The sequence below is a fragment of the Scleropages formosus genome, chromosome 5 (assembly GCF_900964775.1).
Source record: "Scleropages formosus chromosome 5, fSclFor1.1, whole genome shotgun sequence".
Taxonomy (NCBI): domain Eukaryota; kingdom Metazoa; phylum Chordata; class Actinopteri; order Osteoglossiformes; family Osteoglossidae; genus Scleropages; species Scleropages formosus.
In genome coordinates, this window is record NC_041810.1 from 13,981,406 (window position 1) to 14,004,307 (window position 22,902).

The following is a 22,902-nucleotide window of genomic DNA, read 5'->3' on the forward strand; positions in this document are numbered from 1 at the left end:
GCAGACGGTGGTTGCGGCCTGGTTCTACATATTCTCTCCTAAAGCCCGCGTGCTCTTTTTTTGTGGGCCCGTTAAAAAGCAGACCTGCACGTTTGTCCAGCTGCTTGCAGATTCTCTCCAAGCAAACCATTGTGTCAGTCCAAAATACCGATCCAGCAGGTGGACGTTAAGAGAGGTTTTCAAGTGCCAGCATGTATTTAGCTTAATTACTTCAGCAGTCTGTCACGATGTCACATAAGAATTAAGCCAACCTGCCGACAGAATTAAAACCGAGATGATAAGACACAATATGTCAAGCAAATCTGTTGTCAGGCAGCTATTTAAACCACGTGGCTGTCAGCCATCTGCACGCCTGCCTCTTGCCTCTGTTTTTGAGCTCCTAAATCTTATTTTGAAACGATACAGTGTCGGCAAGAGAAAGTAACCGAAGAGAAAAATTAGAAACATTTTTTTTTTTTTTATTGTTTTTTGTTCATTGCACTCTTTATCTGCCTGTAAAGATCAGATATTAGGTTGTTTTTGCTGCAGAGTACACAGGAGATCCCCTTCTCAATATTATGAAAAAAACTGTGTGCGTGTGTATGTAAAAGTGCCCCTTTTCCTCATGAAAGTCCTCTGTTTGATGCGAACATTTTAAAAAAAGCCTGAATGACTAAATGACAGAGATACGGACACCACTGCTGAAATCAGTTGTCTGTGCAGAGTTGGCTCAGTGCCAAAGCGGCCCTGTCGAAACTTCTACTCATGTGGGAAATTCACTTATTGGTGGCAGAGATATTTTTAACAGACCATTCAAATTTCCTCAGCCACGTTTTTCACAGATCATACAATTTGTTTTTCGATGGGAAGAAAGGCAGGGGGTGCGGTGGTGCGGCGGTGCGGCAGGTTTAGCCAGCACCTGCTGTGTGGTGGGTCTGGGGTTCGAGTCCTGCTTGGGGTGCCTTGTGAGAGACTGGCATTCCATCCTGGGTGTGTCCCCTCCCTCCTCATCCTTGCACCCTGCATTGCTGGGCAAGATCCCAGCTCACCCTAGTAGGGGAAGAGGTTGCTGACAGTGGATGGAAGAAAAAGGCATAGCTTATTTTGTTCTGTCAGTTTTCTGACTCTTTATCATATATTTCTATTTCATCTGTGCATTAGTTGTTTATACTGCTGTTCCTGGGAATGAAAACAGTGAGGGTGTGTGCTCTTGAAGGAAGAATGATTAAACACAACACACTCATGGAGGCTGAAGTCCTGGCGCTACCACAAAGTTGAGTTCCACAGATCTTTGCTCATGTAACCTTGGCTCTCACGGTCCCATGATTTACCAACTGACACCAAAATTTACCCACATCTGGCTGGTTCTGGGACTGTGCTCTTGACTGAATAGAGATAGAAGAAGTGTCACTCTTTCTTTGAGGAAGACGATCAAGTTCCGTTCCAGATCTTTAACACCTTTCATCCCTCCCTTGTAACTACGCAGATATTTGGAAAAAATGTTGGCATGTGTACATGGAGACATATTATATGATGGATAATTATTGTATATAGATGTAAAATGGCTGCATTCCACCTCCATGTGACAACTACACAAAGTAAATCTGAAAAAATGCAATGCAATGCATAATGATACAGGTGGGACCCACAGATCCAATCTGCATATGATCACCTCCTCAGCTTTCTATGTCTATTACATGATGCACGTTGTTAGAATACATATATGACACATCATCAGGATAGCAGCCCTGTGTTCATAAACCATGCTGTTAGCAGACTAGTGTCCCAAAGAATTGGACCAAGTTTTTCCTGCTTTAACCTCAGTGTGGGCACTTTACTCCGCTACTGCCGTAGCCAGATGGAGACCCAGAGGCCATAGGGTGTGGATAGGATCTTACAGACATCTAGATATTATACATGTACTAAGAGCTTAACTCCAGCTAGCTGAGCGTTTTTATTTTCTTTTCCATGTCACAGCACTGCTAAAGAAATTGATTCTCTTTCCCAAGCTTAGGGTGAGTTACCGCATACACACAAACGCACACATGCAAGCGGGTGCGCGCACACGATTGCACTAACACAGACATATGCATGATATAACTCCTTCCAGGAAAGCTGGCCAGCAGTTAATCCTGTGGCTGTACACGGCTTCCCACAGCGAGCGAGCCTCCGCTGACCTCCATGGGGTGCTCTCAGAGCCTAGGTGACGCCCCCGCCCTCTTTTAACTCTCCTCTGGCAAGGAGATCATGCTGAGGCAAGGATCTGCTCTATTTTAATCCCTCCCATTTGCTCCCTGTGTCCTCTCTCTCCCACCCCCACCCGGGGGCTGACTAATCTTCAGGGTGCAGACAGAAGTAGGGAGACAGGAGTGAGTCTGTGACCTGAGACACTGAGCTGTAAGACATGGCCGCTGGAACTGGCCGTCCTGTAAGATGGCCCATATATAGCATTAAGAGGGCTCAGTTACTTCTCAGCACCCAGTGCAGCTCTCCCCACAGCGGGGGGTCCTGGAGCATCGCCTACCTTAACGGACCTGCCCTCTTGGGATGTTTCTCAGATGATTCCGCCTCTTTGCCATACCAAGATCGCTGTAACCTTGAGAGCTTAACCTATGCGGATTAAGCGGGGAAAAATGCAAGTAATGTGCAATGTGGCAACTGATTTTATGATTACTTATGAAATGAGGAAAGGCACAAGGAAATTACATTGAACAGTTGATGTGAATCCATTGTGTTTATTGCCCCTCTGTAATCAGACACTGTAAACTTTTCTCAAAGAAGGTTATCCCTTGGTGGGATTCTACAGGCTGAGCCCCCAACATGTTGAAAAGAGGTTCTTGTGCAATATGCCAAGCCATAGTGACTCATACATTTTCTGAGTTGAACTATTCCTCCATAGACCATAATTCCAGGTGGTTTTATTCAATGTTGTAGAGCTTCAAGATCCAAATTCTAAAACTCTTTCAGGTGGAGATCCAGAAATCATGGTGATATCCCAGATGTGCAGTAAGATTCGTAAAAATGGAGCTTGCAAGGGAACATCATATAAACAACTGTCGTGATGACCTCAAGGAAGTTGTCATGTTTACATCAGTTGCTGGAAAGTTCAACACTTATTTTGTGAACCAGATTTGTCCAAATATAGCCAATGGGTACTGTGAAGACACCCAGTCAACTGAGCATGCGCACCATATGTCTAAACCCAGAGAAGCACCATCAGTGTTAATGTCATGACCTCATATGTGCATTAAATGTCATTTAAGTGTGAATGAGGATGGTTGTCCCACTGACAGATGTTTTTAACGTGATTTCGCCTGCATGTCTCGTCTGGTTTCTCTTCATTCTGGGATGTTGTGTGTCACGTCTTCAGCTGTCATTCTGTGACTGTCTGTGATTTGTCCATTGCTGTCTATAGCTGTCTATGGCTGTCTTGTGGAGTGCTTCACATCAGCGTCTCTTGTCTTTCTCTTCCTCTCTGTGAAGGCGAGCCCAGAGCCGGCGGAGGACGGGAACAAACTGTCGGTAGGTCCTGTCTCAAACCCTTTGCCCTCCGTAGTTCTCTGTCCTCTGTCTGATGTCTAAATTATATACCTTGAACTCCCTTTCGTATGCTTTGTGTGTTAGTGATCTGCCAGTCCTTTTCTTCTGCTATTTATGATTTATGATTTCTTGCCATGTGATGGCATTATGTGGTTTATATGATACACAGCGACCGGAATAATAGATGTTTTACTCTGATTTGTCTCTTCTGACTACCTTTGGAGGAGATGCAATAACGGCACACTACCAAGACATGTTTACTATGTTAAAAGGTTCATATGGTGGAAAGAAACAAACTGCACTTAAGAATCATGTGTCTGCATCTAAGTCTCTCTTCCTGCTAATGTAATGCACACGTTGTATTTTATATGAGATGTACGTCGCTTTGGAGAAAAGCATCTGCTTAATGAATAAACGTAAAAGGGGGTGTGGTGAACTGAAGAAGCACTTTGGGGTTTTCACTTTTCCACCTGCTGCGTTAGTGGGAGGTAGCCAGTGTTCTGGCTCCACCCAAAGCAACAACACCCCCCCCCCCCCACTGCTGGCAAACTGTTGCAGTTGCGAAATAGCAGCTTTTTGATGGTGCCTCTAGATTGCATGACAGATCACTGAGGGGCAGCGAGAGGAGGATGTGTCCAGAGCAGCTGCCATCACTGGCAGGTGTCTTAGCCCCAATCCCTTCCTGTCACTGCCACAAGTGAACATGATTGGCTGTCTCTCTACTGCTCCTGGAGCCAACAGAGTCACCTCGGCGAAGGTCAAGCTGTTTGGAGTGGAAATCATAAAGACTCGTTGACCGTGTTTGGTCATCCACTGGTTTTTTGTTATTTTTCCCCCCATTTTGCTTTGATGGATTGAATAGACAAGGCAGTAAACTGAGCTAATGAAAGGTCAAGATGCTCTTAGGAGCAGAAGCCTGTGTGTGTGTGTGTGTGTATATATCCTGCTCTTCCTGTCCTACGATTTTTCAAGTGACTCACCTTGTTAGTGCCATAAAATTTCCACTTTCTCTCATTATGAAAGTTTAGAATTGAAATGATTGTCGTTTTCCTGTTTTCCAAGACCTGCACCAGGTGCTCATGAGAGCATTTGCAATGGCTGACTCAGCACTGAAACACATTGCAGGTGCAGGATGTAAGATCTGACGGGCAGCTGAAGTCAAACGCGGTTCTTTTATACTGTGGGCCTTTGAAGGGGTAGTTATGAGAAATAAAGTGAAAAGGATACATTTTTGAATATACGCGGGAAAGAGTACAGGTAAAGGAAGTGGACGATGACTTCCGCTGAGCCGCTCGAGGGCACAGAACCCTGAAGTAAAAGTGCAGAGCTGAGGTTTGGGGTTGCAGGGGACAAAAGCCTACACTGGGCATCTTGGTGGGCACCATTTGGTATTTCTGGACCCTGACCGCTTGGCACAGAGCTTATTGACACATATCTCCCTTCTCACCCTCCCAGGCCAAGCCCCGCCTCCAGAGAGGGGGAAGCTCTGCCTCCCTGCACAACAGTCTGATGAGGAACAGCATCTTCCAACTGATGATCCACACACTAGACCCCCTCAGTGAAGGTAGGTTGCGGGGTGTGGGTGATCCTGCATCTATGCAGAACACGCACATGCATACACACAGAGACACACACACTCACACAGAGACCTTTTGTTGAGCCAGTTTCCTACAGGCATGTCAGCCCGTGTAACAGAAATGATCAGTGTGTGAGCCACACATCCACTGTAGGTCTCCTAAAGGATTAGACCAAATCAACATGACCTCAACTATGAACGAAACGTTCCCTCTTCCTTTGGAGTTTTTCCCAACACAGATTCAATCCACAGCCCATCAACCACCCTGAGCGCAAAGACAGAGTGAAAAGCTCTTGGAGAGCTGATCCATGGATCCCATTACGCTGTGCATGTAGGAATGACTGCTCTCCCCTGCCTCGCATCTCACATTAAGAGTTATAGCAATATTATATTTGACGACAGCTTGCAGACATGGTGCTCACAATAAACACAACCCATCATACCATATTTTCCCACTCATTTCAAGCACTATTTGCGAGGTGAAAGTTACTTCACAGCTGAAGATGGACTGCCTCGTGAGGTTGATGTCAATTATTTGGAAGAGGCTTTTCCCAAAAGAGATTGACAGCTACCACTTTGTACCATTTTGTACATTTTCACTGACAGGTTGAAGTTCCTCCCTGGGAAAGATACTGTGAGGTACCAGGTTTAGGGGTCCTGCTGATGTGCTCTTAACCCGTGGAGCTTGTACAAAAAGGAGCGTGGACTCAGAAAGTGATGTTTCAGCAATGACATTCCCCAAACAGCTGGCAGGTCCAAAAAAAAAAAACCCCTTCATTTTCATAGTCAAGCAGCTTTTGTAGACTTTAATAACTTTTTAATAATCATAATCTCATTAGAAGTGCATGCAGTTTATTATTTTGGAATGGCGTAGACAATATGCACTTCTCATAATTATACCTAGCATTATCACTATAATTTTGAAAACTGCAATACCTGACATTTTGCAGTTTGTGAGCAGAAGAAAGGTCCGGCAAAACTGAACAGTATGAGATGGAAATTTTCACTGAGACCCCTCATCTTTCGTTCTGTGACCTCTAGCTTGACTCCTCAATCCTGCTTTTGCAGCAAAGCAATTCATTTCACATTTATACCCTGCAAGTTTTAATAGTCAGCCAGCAGGTTGTATTGTTCTCAAGCAAACTTTCTCCAATTTATGGGGAGGCAGTAACATAAGAATTTGTGGTGACCCCATGCAGTTCAGGTGTTAATGATTTCTGACACAGTCTGAGGAAGTGACCTGAGGACGCATCATACTGAAGCTGTTGTCTTCAACATCTGAATTAATCCATAATTAGATTAGAAAAATGCACATTTATTTTGTGTAGTATGCAAGTCTGAAGCAACCTGATGTTTCAGGGAGTTCCTGAACTGCCATTGCTCGATCTCACTGTGATTCTGGACTGCAAACAAACATTTTGGTTCCGTAGGATGTGGAAGGCAAGCTGTTTCTGAGCTTTACACGGTGGCCTTATGTACTGGGCTCAGTTTAATCTCGTTAGCCGCTTTCCAGCCGTGTGCTGCACGGCAGCTTTCATAATTCGCCGTGTTTAAATTTAGTCAACCTCTACCGTGAGCCAGCTTGAACCCTTCTGACACTTGATATCAGTGATTGCTCATATGGACTCTGTCGTTTCACTGACATCCAGATTTTTCAAGATCGTGAAACTATTGAGGATAATGGTGCACTTTTATTGATTTTATTAATAGTGGCAGGTGAATAAAGTCTGTGAACGACTGGCATCCTATCCAGGATGTTTCCTACCTCTGTTCCTGGCATAAGCTGTAGACTGCAGAGACCCCGAATTGGATGAGTGGTTACTGGAAATGGATGGATGGATGGATGGATGGATGGATGGAGGTGCATTAAGCATAAATCCAACATTTATGACTCCTCTGTGGCTCTGCCATAGTTTTGAAAAATGGAATGAATGCACACTGAAATAAGAAAGAGGCAGCTCTTCATAGTTTGGTTTGAACAAACTTTTGATTGAACGTCATGTTGTCGGTTGAACATGATGAATTTCCCTCTTTGTGGTTGAGGATGAAAGTACCTTGTGTGAAAGAGAGCCAGTAGCATTTAATCCTCCTCGAAGGCCCATTAGCAGCTTTCAGACAAACAGGAAGTGACCCAGCTGGTAGTTGGGTCCACTGCGCTCACATGTAGAAACACAGTAAACTACAGGGTAAGAAAGCTCTGCGACTGGAGAAAACTCTGTTGCAGAGAGAGAGCAGGAGAGCCAAATTTAACACATCTCCTGAGGATCTGCAGAATGCTGGTGGTCACAGCTTCAGCGATAAGACCCGACCTGGTCCAAAGCCCAAGGGTTCCTCTATATTAGTTTAACTTGTTCTGTGAGCAGTTTCCTTGAGAGTTCTGCTGGAAACATTTGTGGGACTGCGAGAAAGCTGGTGATTACTTTTAATAGCAGATGAGTGCTTTCACATGACCCTGTGGTTGGTCTGTCAACTCTGACCGTGACTTCAGTGGCAGTTAAAACCAAGAACTTACCTGCCACCCTTCCGCGTTGCTTTTGTCAACAAGCTGCGCGGCTGCATTTGCTTTTTTAGGACCTGCACAGGGGGCCAAAGCTCCAGGGGATGGTCTGGTCCAGGATCTTAAGGCTCAGGACCAGGAGAGCGGCTGCTGCCCTCGAAAGTCTGTCTGGCAGAACCAGACAAAACGTCTCCGGAGGGAGCCTAGCCGGCAGCTGCGCGTACGGAGCGAATCCGTGAGCAGAGCCCATCTGTCATGCTGAGTGGACCCACGGAGCTGCTTGGGAAGCAGGCAGAGCGAGGCGGAAACCTCCATTAGTGATCAGGCACTATCTGGTCCTCAACAATATCTGCTTGATTAACAGCAAGTTAATTTGCATCAAGCGGAAGAGAACCTTCCTCGCACTCAGTGCCATGAGGAGCAGAATGGAGTGTAATATGATCTTAGTAATAGTAACTCCACTGCTGTGCAAATGAAAATTAAATGTTATTTCTGTTTTAATAAGATGAAAATAGCTAGGCTTCAGACTTCCGCATGTGTCGTGCATATGAAACACCACCCAAAAAAGTTGATTACTGATTAACACTTTGCACTTTTCTACATTTTCTTGGTAGTTGGTTACTCTCAATAGCCTCTTGTATGTCTGTGTGAGTGAAGGACTGTGTGTCATTGCCCCGCAATACCCTGCCTCACACCCTGTACTTCCAGAATAGGATCCAGACCACTGCAGCCATCACTGGACAAGAGGTCTCTGGCAATTAATGGTTTTTAATGAAAAAGTGTTGCGTGTTCAAGTCTGTGGTGAAATATATGTTTTGTAAGTCTTTAAAACAAGCCCTCTGATGCATCTTCTTCTGTCTGAGATTGTTTTGACATGTCTGGAACCGAGTGTCAGATGTAATTCTCTCCCTTCAGAGAAAAGTGTGATTATGTCTCCAGTGAAGAAGGTGCTGCAGGTTTTCGGAACAATGGTAGCCCACCTGCTGGAGGTGGAGCACTCTGGCCAGAGCTTATTGCTCATGTACCAGAAAATCTGCTATGTGGTGAAGTGTGTTGGTACAGTAACCTCTTCACTTCAGGTTTCAAACATCCCCAAGAGAATGGATACTGGAGCAAAGACCCCAATCTGCCTCTCTAGGGGAGTGTTGAGTTATCTGTTCGGACTGGCGGTGCTCCTTTAGAACCTGGTCTTCTTCAGTAGAGTACAAAAACCTTCTGCTGGTTGGGTTCTTAGCCCAGTTGCAGGGGAGCATAAGAAGGAAAAGGGGTGGGACTATTTCAACTTTACGCATCAAAGCAGACCCTGTTTTTTTTTGTCATTTTAGCAGGTTGTAACTCTTGTTACTTCCATGTCTGATCATCCATGTGGCAGCTGAATAGAGGGCAGCTTGAGGGCTCATGGATCCATGCAGCTGGTTTGTCTGAAATTTACCTTTACAATAACTGTAAAGCCTAAAAGGGTTCTGCAGATTTTCTAGTCTCCCAAACCCAAGGAAAATTCATTTCTCAAAATGGTTACTCTCACTCAGGTCTGCGGTAGATTTAATGTTGATTTCTTTAGCAATAAATCTAGAAACTATAGGCATGACTGAGATTTCCAGTATTCTAATAGTTAAGTAATAAGCCATACAGCTATATAAGATTTAAAATTAAACCTAAATGGGCTATTGATCTATTTGTGATGTTCTCATCCATTTATTGACCAGATGTTTTCTTCAGTGTTTTTTTAGATATAACCATACTCAGTGAATTTATCTCCATGCCCATGGAGCACACATTAGATACTTGGCAAAGCCATCTCACAACAGAAGATGTTAGACAACTCCTTAAAATAGACACTCCGTCCGAAAGCCAGCAGCAGCTCTTTTCAAGGCAGACACAGTTCATGCATATTTAAAAAAAAAAAAAAAAACATTTGAAAAGTAAGAGGATCAGTTTTTTATAACTTTGCTTTTGTTTATTTGTGTCCAATCCGCGTCACACAGAGGAATCCCATTAACCAACCGCCAGATTTCTGTTCATCTCAGTGGGCTTTCTTTGCGTGTATTTTATATATAATCACTAAAAAACTTTGTGTACACAAAATTACACAATGCAAACATAGAACCAGATACGTAGCTCGCATAATGCTCTCCATGTGATAGAGTGCAGTTTTCCATAATGTTTATGGGATCATTTATGCACACACGCTAATTTTTATGACAATCCCAAACCAACAGGACTGATCTGAACAGTGTGAACCATTTTTTGCCCTGTTTCATAAGTGATATAGTGAGCTGGAGAACTGTGTGCAATCAAAAGTTTTTTTTTTTTTTTTTTTTTTTTTTTTCCCCCCATTTTAAACACCTCCTTCCTTCTCAGTGGTACCTGGAAAAAAAGGATGAAAAAAAACAATATTCCATTTAAGCTCAGAATAGCAGACACCATTTATGCAGCATTTCTGCTTCTCTCCTCCTCCCCTCCGCAAGAGTCCTGAAAACCAATTCGCGGGGCCCAGAGGGTATGACTCATGGCTTTAAACAGTTCATTAACCGTTTTCTTTCAGAGTGACAGCAGCTCTGTGTGGAGGGAAAAAAAGGCCACATGCAGTCAATTGTACTGTCTGGATGGATTTCTGATTGTGTCGCTGCAGGGTCATGTTCTACAGTTAATCCCCAAAGTGAAATTTTGGTAATTCAAGGTAAACAGCAATGATGAAAGACGGTCACATGGTCGTACATTGTGACACCTTCACTGTCACTTTTCTGTCTAGATAACAGCTAAAACTCTTCTATTTTTTTTCTCCAGAGAAGCATGAACTGCATGTGTGGTCAAACCTGCTTCACATTATGTTATCATAGATTTTGTACCTTGTATTTGTTTTGATTTAGTCCTTGAATTTTTCAAACAATGTATGCAGATGCGGAAAGTAGGCGAGCACTAGAAATTCTACCCAGACAGTACTGTCGAATTTTGGCAAAACTGGTGATGGTTTAATACTGAGCACATGAACCTAAATGATATTCAGTATGTTTTTTTACTTACCTCCCATCTACTGTTTCTTTCTCCCTCTCTTTCTATCCACTCCTTTATATTTGCTCTGAAAATCTGTGTTTCCTCAGAATTTGCTGATTCTGGTGAGTTCAATGTATTTATTCTCTTTACATTGTCATTACGGCTTGGAAGTGGCTGCCCTCCCCCCAGACTCGCTCCCCTGGATGACTCCATCTCCCTCTTCATGGTGCCGTACGGAGCTGCACCTGTCGGTTCCGTGTCTCCGGTGTTGTGTTTATAACTCGAACCCATGCACATTGCATCATCTGGCTCTCCTTGTTACGAACCCCCACATGCACACCGTGGTCCTACTTACCTTCACCCTTCAGTTTTTCCTCAAGTAACAAAGTTGTCCAGACCTGTCAAAACAAGTCTGTCTGTTCTACACCGTCTTTTAGCACCATCGTCTGCACGGTTACTGTGCCTGACTGTTCTCGATTTTGCCAGCTGTGATAGAGAGGTGTTGGGAGACCTGACATCAGTGAATTCCTTATTTTATTTGCTGACCCTACAGATAAAGTCCTGCCCAGCTTTGTTTTTCTCTCCTTGGAATCTGAGCAGAAACAAGAAGATGCTGGGTATCGATGGTATGAGTCATCCGAGCGACCTGAGCGGTGCCCTTGGAGACCAGCGTTGCTTTGGATGACAGTGATGAGCAGTGCTGATGAAATATGATTTAGAGAATCCTGAAAACAAAATGGCATTGCTGGAATTTTGTGAAATGCACATTATGAAAATCTTGCTGGATCTCGGCAGCCTTATTTCTACGTAATGGCTGTTGCATTGCTGCAGCTTTTGGCCCATCTGATATTGGGGCAAAATGATAAGGAAAATTACGGAATCCAAACTATTAGCATCATTTATTCTATTAATTGTTCAGATAAATAAAAAAATCCATTTGGAACCCCCTTTAATGTGAATAATGATGCAGGGAGGTATACACCGATCAGCCACAACATTAAAACCAGTGACAGGTGAAGTGAATAACATTGATTATCTCGTTACAATAGCACCTGTCAAAAGGTGGGCTATATTAGGCAGGAAGTGAGCAGTCAGTTCTTGAGTTTGATATGTTGGAAGCAGAAAAATGGGCCAGTGTAAAGATCTGAGCGATTTTGACAAGGGCCAAATTGTGATGGCTAGACGACTGGATCGGAGCATCTCCAAACGACAGGTCTTGTGGGGTGTTCCCGGTATGCAATGGTTAGTACCTACCAAAAGTAGTCAGAGAAAGGACAACCAGGAACAAGGTCATGGACGCCTAAGACTCATTGATGCACATGGGGAGTGAAGGCTAACTCGTCTGATCCAGTCTCACAGAAGAGCTACTGTAGCACAAATTGCTGAAAACCTTAACGCTGGCCATGATTGAAAGGTGTCAGAACACACAGTGCAGTGCAGCTTACTGCGTATGGGGCTGTGTAGCCGCAGTCCAGTCAGAGTGCCCATGCTGACCCCTGTCTACCGCCGAAAATGCTTACAATGGGCACGTGAGCGTCAGAACTGGACCATGGAGCAATGGAAGAAGGTGTCCTGTTCTGATGAATCAGGTTTTCTTTTGCATCATGTGGAAGCCTGGTGCATGTGTGTCGTTTACCTGGGGAAGAGATGGCAGCAGGATGCACTATGGGAAGGAGGCAAGCCGGCAGAGGCAGTGTGATGCTCTGGGCAATGTTCTGCTGGGAAACCTTGGGTCCTGGCATTCATGTAGATGTTACTTTTACATGTACCACCTACCTAAAGATTGTTGCAGATGATGTACACCCCTTCATGGCAACAGTATTCCCTCATAGCAGTGGCCTCTTTCAGCAGGATAATGCGCCCTGCCACACTGCAAAAAATTGTTAAAAAGTTCAAGGTGTTGACTTGGCTTCCAAATTCCCCAGATTTCAATCCGATTGAGCATCTGTGGGATGTGCTAGAAAAACAAGTCCAATCCATGGAGGCCCCACCTCGCAACTTACAGTATTTTAAAAGATCTGCTGCTAATGTCTTGGTGCCAGATACCACAGGGCACCTTCAGAGGTCTTGTGGAGTCCATGGCTTGACAGGTCAGAGCTGTTTTGGCGGCACGAGGGGGATGTACACAATATTAGAAAAGTGGTTTTAAGGTTGTGGCTGATTGGTGTGTGTTACACCCCACACCTCTTATGTCTCTTGGTGGCCCACAGTGACCCTTTCCCCGGAGAAGATGGACAATACCTACAGTTGGACGTTATGACCGTGCTGGTATTGGCAAGACCAGTTGAGGCTAGTCAAGCACACAACACTCGTGGCTGGGAGTGGCAGTCCTTTCAGCAACATGCTGTGGTCTTAAAATAGCCGCCCTCTCTGCACTGGTGTGCTTTTTAGACCTTTCCAGCCCAGTGACTCAAGCAGAGGACGCTCTGTCTCACAGTGTGTGCCTCGGCAGTCTCTCCTTTTTCGCAGTTAATTGGAAAAAGTCCAGTCGATTGCGTTGCCTTGTATAATCAAGCATGTGGTGCAGGTGGCCAGCCACGAGTCCCGATGGGCAGGGTGGCGAATGTCACACGGTCACTCAAAGACGTGTGAAGGTGCTAATACAGGGGCATGGATCGGCTAATGACGGACACAGTGCCCCAGGCGTTGAGCGGGTGACCACAGACCACTGTGCCCTTGGCTGTGACTTTCACTGACTGTCAGTCAAGTAATTGATGTGACCATTCTGACTGAAAGGGGATGGGGGCATGCATGTTTATATAAACAAGGTGGCTGAAATGCAACAAATCGAACCACAGTTAAAGTGGTAGCTACTGAGGAGTGAGCTCTTTGAACGTCTGGACTTCATCCAGCCTTTAGAGAGGGCATAAACTCATTTTCCAGCGGGGACTGTCCATCCATACTGTGACACGTCCCAGTGGCCATACATCTGTCCACTGTCATTAATAGCTTGATGGCTGGATAGAAGGATAGATGAATGGATGGACCCCACTGGGAAAAATAGTTTATTTCCTCTATGAAGGCTCATAATAAACTGCTTTTGCCAATGGGGTCCATCCAGAAGTGTTGACAAGGGCTTTTTTGTTTATTCTGTTTTGATGCTCACCTGTAGTTCTGGTGTGTGCTGGGGATGCTGAAGGAAACCTGGCTCTGTGGGGATGTATATTTAATAAAGCAGTCCTCTGAGAATCTGAATGCTGCCCAGGAGGCCATGATTTTATCATCGCTCTACGTAGCGTTATTTCAATCCTACGTTCCCCTGCCCATCAGAACCAGCCCGGCCATTCCTTGGTGCATTTTACTATGCAACACAAATTCAGCTGATAAATTATTAGTTCTTATCTGCATTATGTAAGACCCCCACTACCCTTGGCTCTGGAGGAGTTGATGATAAAAGCTTTCTGCTGCCATACAAAACTGTCACAGGAATTTTTGAGAAGCAAACTAACGGGTCCGAAAGGTCACGGCCAAGGTCACAGTCCCGTTCTAGCAGAAACACGCAAACATGTGAAGAATCGATTTCTTTTTCCGTTTTATGTGACCATGGAGGGGCTCTGTTGTGCAGTTCGCTGGTTCCCGAGCGCCGATGACGTCACAAAGGGCTGCAGTGGAGCACATCTGTAAGCGCCCACCTCCGGCACCTCCAGATTGCTGGCACTGCATTCATGGCGGAAGGAGAATCATCACTTTCTGAAGTGTTTCATTTTCACTCTGGGTTCTTAAATAGCAGCTTATGAATTAGGAGCCTAAAGAATAATTGCATCCCTAAATCCCCCCCCACACATACACATCCTTCCCCTGCAGCCGGAAAAGCGGTGAAACGGGAGCATCTGAGCATAGCACCCATCGCTGGCTTTTTACAAAATCACACCATATCCTGTTACCGTGTTTTTTTTCTTGACAGACTCTGAATTCTTATCCTAGCTCTAAGATATTTTTGTCCTGCTTTTGCGTCTTGGCGCATTTGCATTGCAGAGAAGTGCGGGCCCCTGACTCATTCTTCATGACGACAGAGCGTTATCGCGAGGCCGGAGCGCACAGAGGATGACAGCGAATAAGGGTGGGAGGGTACGGGGGGTCTCGACAGGGCAAACAAACCACCCGATGCCTCAGTATCATCAACGCCCCGTGTGGGTGTTCCAGTCGCTCAATTCCACCACGACAGACTCCCTCTTCTCTTTCCAGAGCAATGTATCCCACATCCCACATAGAGTGGCTGCCTCTGAGCGGCATATCGACACGGCACTGGAGATGATGCACATGCTGCAAACCAATATCATGTCCCACCAGCATCAGCACCATCGCCAGCCTCATCATCAGCATCATCTACCACCAGATAACATATTATTCCTCCTTCCTCCTCATTTTTCATAAGAAGTTGTTTTTTTTTTTTTTTTTTTTTTTTTTTTTTTTTTTAATTTAAATCTCAACCAATACTGACCTCATTATTTTATCTACTCCTGCAGTGGATTTTTACAGTTCAGGATGTAATATGACACCTTTATCTCCTATTGCTGCTCACTGTGACTGTCTAGACTCATGATTCATGAATATTGCCCTTCCTCCTGGTTCATTAACAAACTGTCGGGAGAACGTTTCCGGGATGGACCCTGGAACACGCAGGAGAAGTGCCAAAACCACTCCTACACACCCGTCTCCATGTGCTGCCAAAGTAGTATTGCGACTAACAATCCATTCCTTCTCTGGACTTATATTCCAAATAACAGCCATAAATATCTTATTTTTTATTTTTCTATTTATTGCCAAAACTCATTCATCAGTTTTCAGTGCTGTAGTGTTTTGCACTTATGTTGGTGGTGTCTCGGTCTGAGAGAATGTTTTCTAGGACACCGTGCGTGATGTTAAGATCTGACCATGTCCTGTTCTGTCATGTTGAGCTGTTCCTCTGTTGTGTCTTTGTTACCTTTACACGTGTCTCCTGCTGTGACTTTGTAGAACTCGGAACGTACGGAAAGCTAAAATATTATCACACAATGACCGAGGAAGGTAAGCGTTTCCCTGTTCTCCTCGTCACCAACACCGCATTGCCAAGCGCCATCTTTTACCTTGCTTTACACCATCTCGCTTCTGTTCCCATCTGTGCCTTAAACACGTTGTTTTGTCTTGAGTTTATTTCTCTCTAAGCAAGATTTCACTGACATAAGTGCAAATCGTTGTCGCTGATGGTTTTTGGTATTTTTTTTTTTTTTGTTGCTGCTGATGAGCTGTGACCAAATTTAGCTATCTTTTTTTGTTATATAGGATCGTAGTAACTTTGATTTTTTTAAAGTGACGTTGCTTTCAGTTGCGTCATTCATCCATGTTGTATTTACATCTTTCCTGTGTGTTGTGGGTTTGCTGTTCGTCTTGCTTTCTCAGTCTCTTGATTTAGAGTAATGAAACAGTGTTTCACTATTGGAGAAAGTGCCAGTCAACCTGTTTCTCACAAAAGTACTTGCAGCTATTTTTGCCAAAGTACCGCCGTGGTTTTTTTCCTCATGTGTCTCCGGCCAGTCGGCGGATCCCGCAAAAAGCAAAAATTCATCCCAGGCTACGCCTTGAAATGTGACAGTTTCACTATGTGCTTCCCAAAGAGAACTTTGGCTTTAAAATTAAAAATTAAAAAAAATAATTAAAAAATACACTATACTGAGAACATAATACTATCAGTTGGATATTGTAGTAATATAAGGAAATTAATTTTAAATTAATCTCTGCAGATGACATACTGCATGCTTTAGGATTTTTTTAAACGCAGTTGTTTTCTATTACCGTACTGAATGTTGTTATATCACTCAGAGTCCAGGGTCAAAGTGCATCATAAGTTGTGCGCAGTTATGACCTTGAGCTCTGGGACCTAGAGGGTGGCATGTTTTACGTAACAGTCTGTCGTGAGATTTGTTAACAGGCGTTTTGTTTCCATGCACGTTTCAAGCCACAGATACACAGCCAGAGATGTTCTAGAGGACAGTATGATATTGTGGTTACTGGTCAACTCTGATCACCTGAAAATCCAAAGAGTTACACGTCCAGATTTTTATAATATGAGGTACACACTTGCTTTGCCTGGCAGACAGTGACGCAGAACCTCACAACTTACAGCTCCCCTCGTTCCGCTGAATTCCGACAAATTCAAGTGCGAGCTTATCGACGGGACGTCAGCGAAACTGAGTGACTCATCCACACAGGAGTTATGTAAGGTGCGGAGAGAGCGAGAGAGAGAGAGAGAGAGAGAGAGAGAGCGGTCAGGAAAATATCATGTGATAATATAAAAGGTGGCTGGCCGCGTTGTCATGGTGAAGACGTGCATTCTGAAATTCAGTTAAAAAATAAGCTGGTCTAATGACACACGACAAAAAAGAGGCTTTCGCACTCTCATTCTTTGAACAGCGGTGCATCCCAGTAACATGTCGCATCACTGTTTGCACTGCATTCAAAGACAGCTGAACTTGGCCTGGAAGATTATATATGTCTGCGTGTGAGTTTTTAGGTTATTTTTAAGCATCTCTTGTTATTTATCTCACACTTTTCTCCAAGGTGACCTGGAATATTAAGTAGATACACTAAGATACTTAGAATATTTTACCAATTTCTACAGCCAGGTACTTTTGTACTGTTTTCATTCAAGGTAAGTACCTTGATCAAGGTTACTATAGCAGGAGTGGGGTTCAAACCTATGTCCTTCCGACTGCAAGGTGACATCTCTAAGCCCTACTCCACCCGCTGCTTTAATGTTTATCGCTGTATAGATGGATCCAAAGATGTACATATATATTTATAAATAGATATAAATAGATAGACACTACAGCAGCATACACTCAACAAATAGTGTCATGAGAGACTGGAATAACACAGGAATAAGTAATACAATAAAAAATAGACACGGTGGTAGTGAATAAGACAAAAAATAGCCACTAGATGCAGATATGTAAAAATACCTATGTCATTTAAGGTGAGGATGCTGTATCATGTGTGGGTGTTGGTTCTCCAGTTGGTAATATACTGTACACAGCACATATTTCTCTGAGGAGAATTTCCTGTTTGGTGTGGCAAGAGGAACAGAAATGAGCATAAAATCAACAAACAGAAGTAAGTCCATGGCATGGAATCTGGGCAGAAATGCAATTAGCAGATTTAACAGAGAGCCGAGGATGGAATTGGCTGTAATAGGTTGTTTCTCCGTCTGTCTGCTCGACCAGCACATGGTCCAGACTAGTTTGAGTTTCCTGCTCTGACTGTTCCTTTGTGGCTTAATGGTTATTGATCGTCTCAGGCAAAGGGGGTCAGCCCCGTGGACGGACAGTAACAGGGCCGTCTGTTCTCGCAGGCCCCCGGGAACCGAGATGTAAAGTGCTTCGGTCTGCTCTGGTTGCAGTAGCTGCACGCCACAGTAGCCTCGGGTCTGGAGCCAAGGTGAACCCAGCGACGCGCAATAGTTCTGATCCATATCTGGTCACTGGAGAGCGTCACACAGGCCCAGCAGTCAATACAGGCTGGGACATATGGTGCTGGCTCTCGGGCGTTCTGTCAGAAGGTCACAGATCTCACGCATGTGTGTCCACTAACAGTCATACTCACACCTGCTTTCTGCTGGTACCGCTAGTACGTATGCAGTGCTCGCTATGAGTGGCAGGTCATTGCGCTAGACGGAGTGTTTGAAGGAAGCGGAGGTGGCAGAACCACTTGGAACCTCCCAGGGCATGACAGCACTTGCCCCATTAGCCAGCTTGCTAGATATACAGCTATGGTTGTCATAATAGAGGAGCTATGGCTAATTTCACATTACGTTCCCTGGACCTAGTTAAGGGTTTTAAACACACACACACTGTCTGAAACCGCTTGTCCCAAGCGGGGTAGCGGTGAACCAGAATCTAATCTGGCAACACAGGGCGCAAGGCTGGAGGGGGAGGGGACACACCCCAGGCAGGACGCCAGTTCGCTGCAAAATACCTCAAGCAGGACTCGAACCCCGGACCCACCAGAGAGCAGGACCCGGCCAAGCCACTGCGCCCCTCCCTCCCCCCGGCTTTCATACAGTATATTATTATTTTTAAAAAGATCCTATAATTCATATATTTAAAAGAGGGATTGCTGGACTGAGAATTTCTCATAACCCTTTTTACTGTGCTGTAGACAGACACTTTTTTAGCTTTTTACATTGTGGGAGGCTGGTTGGCAAAACACACCAGTTTATATTACAGCAAATAGACAAACGACTATGAGACCTGCGCTCGCTTATTTGCCCCGGTTTCGTAGCGCCTAGCAACTGTTGTAAATTCCTTGTTTCTTAGATCTTTGCTCGTATGATCTCAGGTTGGATCAGTGATTTCTTCACAGCTGCTATGATGGTCGGCGACACCCTTTCCCTGCCTCCTTGCCCTGACTTGGTACATCCAGAAGTGTACATTCTAACCATCACATATGGGTTTACCTTTAATCTGCATGTGCTATAGTGTCAGTGTCCTAGTGAGAAAAACACATCGATGTTTTTATGGAATTAAAATAGAGAGGTCTGTGGGGATCTCTCCCTCCACCCACGGTGTGCCAGGTTGGGCCTCTCACTCTCTCTTGGGATGGATGTGTTTGCAGGTAAATTTCGGGAGAAGGCGTCGATCCTTCACAAGATTGCCAAAAAGAAATGCCAAGTGGAGGACAGCGAGAAAGCCAATGGAGCCGCGGGAGGTGCGGGTGAGTGCCCCCCAGGTGTGCCAGTCTTCCACCATCCCCAATGGCACCTTCAGCAATTTTCCTACTCAGATTGCCTAACAGAAAACACAACGTATGCTTCGATAAGATTTTCATCATTTTCCATCAAAATTGAGTTTCTCTTACATATCAGTCTGCAATTTTACTATTACAGCTGCTGCACTATTATTACTCTTCTTCCTTACTATCATCCTTTTCCCACCCAAATCATTTGCTTGGTGTGTGTTGTAATTTCAAAGAATCCTGATGTAGAAGCGAGGAAGTCCTTCCTGTTCAGAGTCATCAAAGGGTGGCATGCCGTCTGACAAATTATGCTAACAGCCTCATTTTACCATATTATCATCTGAAAAGAAAGCCACGACATTAACGGAATCGCTCGCTGCCCACTTTGAAGTGCGTTGCAGCCGATGCTAATTTTATTCATTCAGATTTCACTGCTGATGGGGAAAAAAAACATTTATGGCTAACAAAGATGTGTTATTAGAATTCTTAATTTACTGTTTGTTACTCAGCAGTTTCTGGCATGTAAGGCTTAAAGATTATAGCAGGAAGGGGAGGGGTAAGAGATGCTAATCACTGACTGTCCCAAGAGATACGATGACCCTCCGCAGTGCCCCATACCTGTACAGGAAGTGGAGGCACCAACTCAGAGGTCCCTAAAGCTGTATTTTAGACCATTTCCCAGCCCCTCCCCTACCCCACACTAGACTGACTGGTCAATGCATTTCTAATAATAGCCTATTTACTAAACCAAAACTGCAGACAGTGTAAAGTACCTCATTCCCAGAAAGTCTTGATAGAACAAAGGACAACCAGGCCAACCAGGACAAGAAAGGGCTGATGTTCTTGACTGTTGCTTTCTTCTCACTGTACAGATAAAAGCCTTCCAAACAGCTCCAACGTTGAGGTTGAAGTCACACCTCCCATGAATGGCAGCGTGGGTCAGGAGGGAGAGGCGGTAAGGATATCATCTCTTTTTCACCTTGACGTACGAAGGAATTGAAAACTTTTATATGTCTGTCAATGTACCTTGTAGCCTACCGTGTCACTATTTAAAAAGCCCGAGAGAAGACAGACATTATGAATTGAATTCAGCTCTACTTAAGGTAGTAATAGGGAGTTTAACTGAGGAGTGACATTGAAAGCAGTTACATGACTTTGTTCCTGAAAATTTGTGGAACTGTGCACAAACTATTCCAGAAAAATGACGAGCCCTTATTTGCCTTCAAAGCCTTCCCCATTTGCATGTGGGCATGTGCCAGATTGCCTGGTGGGTGCCAGCTTTGCTCAGCACGGACTCTCGGGGCAAGAGGAAGGGCGTTGGAAGGCCAGTCGCCACAGGGGAGGAGGGTAGAGGCATAGTCTACTGGAAGGACTTGAGCCAAATAGGAGGCATGAAGGACGGCCTGCGACTTGGAGGGTGGCTCCCAGCATGGCTCTGCAGTGCTTATCAACCGTGGGATCCTCGTTGACAGTACATTTGTGCCGAATCCTTGTGACGCAAAACGCCAAAGCAATCTTCACCAGCAGCTGGAGCCCACAGGCACCAACAGAAGGTGCTAATAACAGGGTCACATGGTGTGTGGGTTCCTAGTCCTTTAGCACTTCATTAATTGCAATGATCTGACCCCCATGGAGAATCATAGACGAAAACATCATCTATGCTAATGGTTCTCAAAAGAAGGCAATAACAGATGTCGTACTATGGAATATTTTCAGTTTCTTCAAGTCTTCTGTGGAACCACCCTCACTGCACCTAATTAAAATGAGCAATTTGTGCCTAAAGAGATTTATTGTCAGCAGCACTGACCTGTGTTAAAATAGAGGAATGTCCAGAATAAGACCAGGGAACAAAACTGAATAAGGAAATAAAATGCTCTGTCAAGTTGTATTAAACTAGAATTACTGTTAGCTCGTCTGGTTTCCTAATGACCATTAATACACACCAGGCCTGTCCTCCTACAGTATCATTTTTTTGGAATCTAAAATTAGGTCATGGACAAGGTCATTCAAAACACACTAAGATAGTGGGAATAGAGACTCTGGAGGTGAGCTCATTTATTGGGTTTCTGATTGAGCTGCTTTATCAGAGATATCACATATGAAAACCTTATTGGTTTTTTATATTGATTTATCATTCCTCGTTATTACAGCTTTTATTATTAGGAGTTAATCATTCATAGTGCAGCTGCAGGAGGTAGCATCGTAGTTGGCTTGTAGTCGAAGGACCTGGGTTTGTACCCACGCTCCCATAGTGGTACCTTTCATCAAGGTACTCATCCTGAAAATTACTCTGTTGTATAAATGGGTAAATCATTGCAAGTAGGTTAGCGTACAAACTTCACAGTGTAAGTCGTCTTGGAGAAAAGCGTCCGATTAAACACACACACAGTCTGAAACCGCTTGTTCCAAGTGGGGTCGCGGCGAACTGAGCCTCACCCGGCAACACGGGGCGCAAGGCTGGAGGGGGAGAGGATACACCCAGGATGGGATGCCAGTCTATCACAAGGCACCCCAAGCAGGACTCGAACCCCACACCCATTAGAGAGCAGACCCTGGCCAAACCCACTGCACCACTGTGCCCCCTTCAGAGTAAACAGGGAAACAGTTCAGTGCTATTATACCATTTTACTAAGCCCTCTCCTTTAGAGAACATAAAGTGTATGCTACACCCCCAACCAAGGGCTACCAACTTTAGTGGTCTACTGAGAAAGTATTACCTTGTGTGAGAACCACTTGTCTATTCAAAGACTAGCCATTAGAGGACCACAGTTTGCCCAAGAGCATGTTGAGAGTTGAAAAGGTTTCTCCTTGTCTCTGATGCTGTTGCTGATTCTTTGCAATCAATGACATGTATGAATGATTCATATGACCCATCGGTGGAGAAACTCAGCACATGCTCTGGTTAATTCTGAAGAGAGTTTACCCAATGCCCTTTTTTCTTGTCCATTAAATATTAATGAGAGAGTGTTTAGCTGCCCCCATTGTTGTTTTCTTGAAGGAAATCTGGGGAGGGGATCATAAATGATGAAAAGCACATAAGCTTAATGACTCAGCTGCTAGGGTGGCTTCCATGTGACCATTTCAGGAACTGCATGGCAAAACAAAGGCTAGGACATTTATGTAAGACATCCCCGACAGAAGCACAGACCATGGCCTCCACGTGACATTTCACACTAGTGGTGACAAAGTGCAGATCCACGTCAAGGTTTAGGGAACCATGCCACTCCTCTGCATAGAAAGCAACAATTTCTACAACATAAGACCCACGTAGTTATTGATCATTTTCAAATTTTGTACTTTAAACACAAAGGAATACCAGAAAAAGTATCTGTTACGGATGCATAAGATCCCTCTCCTAAGTATGGAAGAGTACACTTTGGAAGTGAGGGCTTGTGGGCATGTCTCTAACGGACTGTGAAAGACCCAAACATATCTAAAAAACAACTACAGGAACAAAGAAAGCAAATGTTTCCCTTGTTTACTCTCTGTGTTGGGCATCCTCTGTGTTAGGAAGTGGGTGGGAGGCGGAAGCTCAGTGGTAGCTTGGTAAGCCAGACTCCTGCCAGGCTTCATCTCCATGCCCTGGGGATACCAGTCTGGATCCATT

The 22,902-nt window shown here is 44.5% G+C and overlaps 1 protein-coding gene across 4 annotated transcripts in view; it reads left to right on the forward strand.

The window, feature by feature from the left end:
- Positions 1-22,902, forward strand: part of slc24a2 (solute carrier family 24 member 2) — a 51,640-nt gene that overhangs the window by 21,615 nt on the left and 7,123 nt on the right. Inside the window, exons 3-8 of one of the 4 annotated variants that reach the window (XM_018759776.2) lie at positions 3,463-3,501; positions 4,975-5,083; positions 10,694-10,708; positions 15,543-15,593; positions 19,176-19,274; positions 20,168-20,250. In XM_018759776.2, coding sequence (XP_018615292.1) covers positions 3,463-3,501; positions 4,975-5,083; positions 10,694-10,708; positions 15,543-15,593; positions 19,176-19,274; positions 20,168-20,250 — 396 coding nt within the window. The remainder of the gene's footprint in view (positions 1-3,462; positions 3,502-4,974; positions 5,084-10,693; positions 10,709-15,542; positions 15,594-19,175; positions 19,275-20,167; positions 20,251-22,902) is intronic. The other 3 variants (XM_018759777.2, XM_018759778.2, XM_018759779.2) reach the window with 3 other exon arrangements.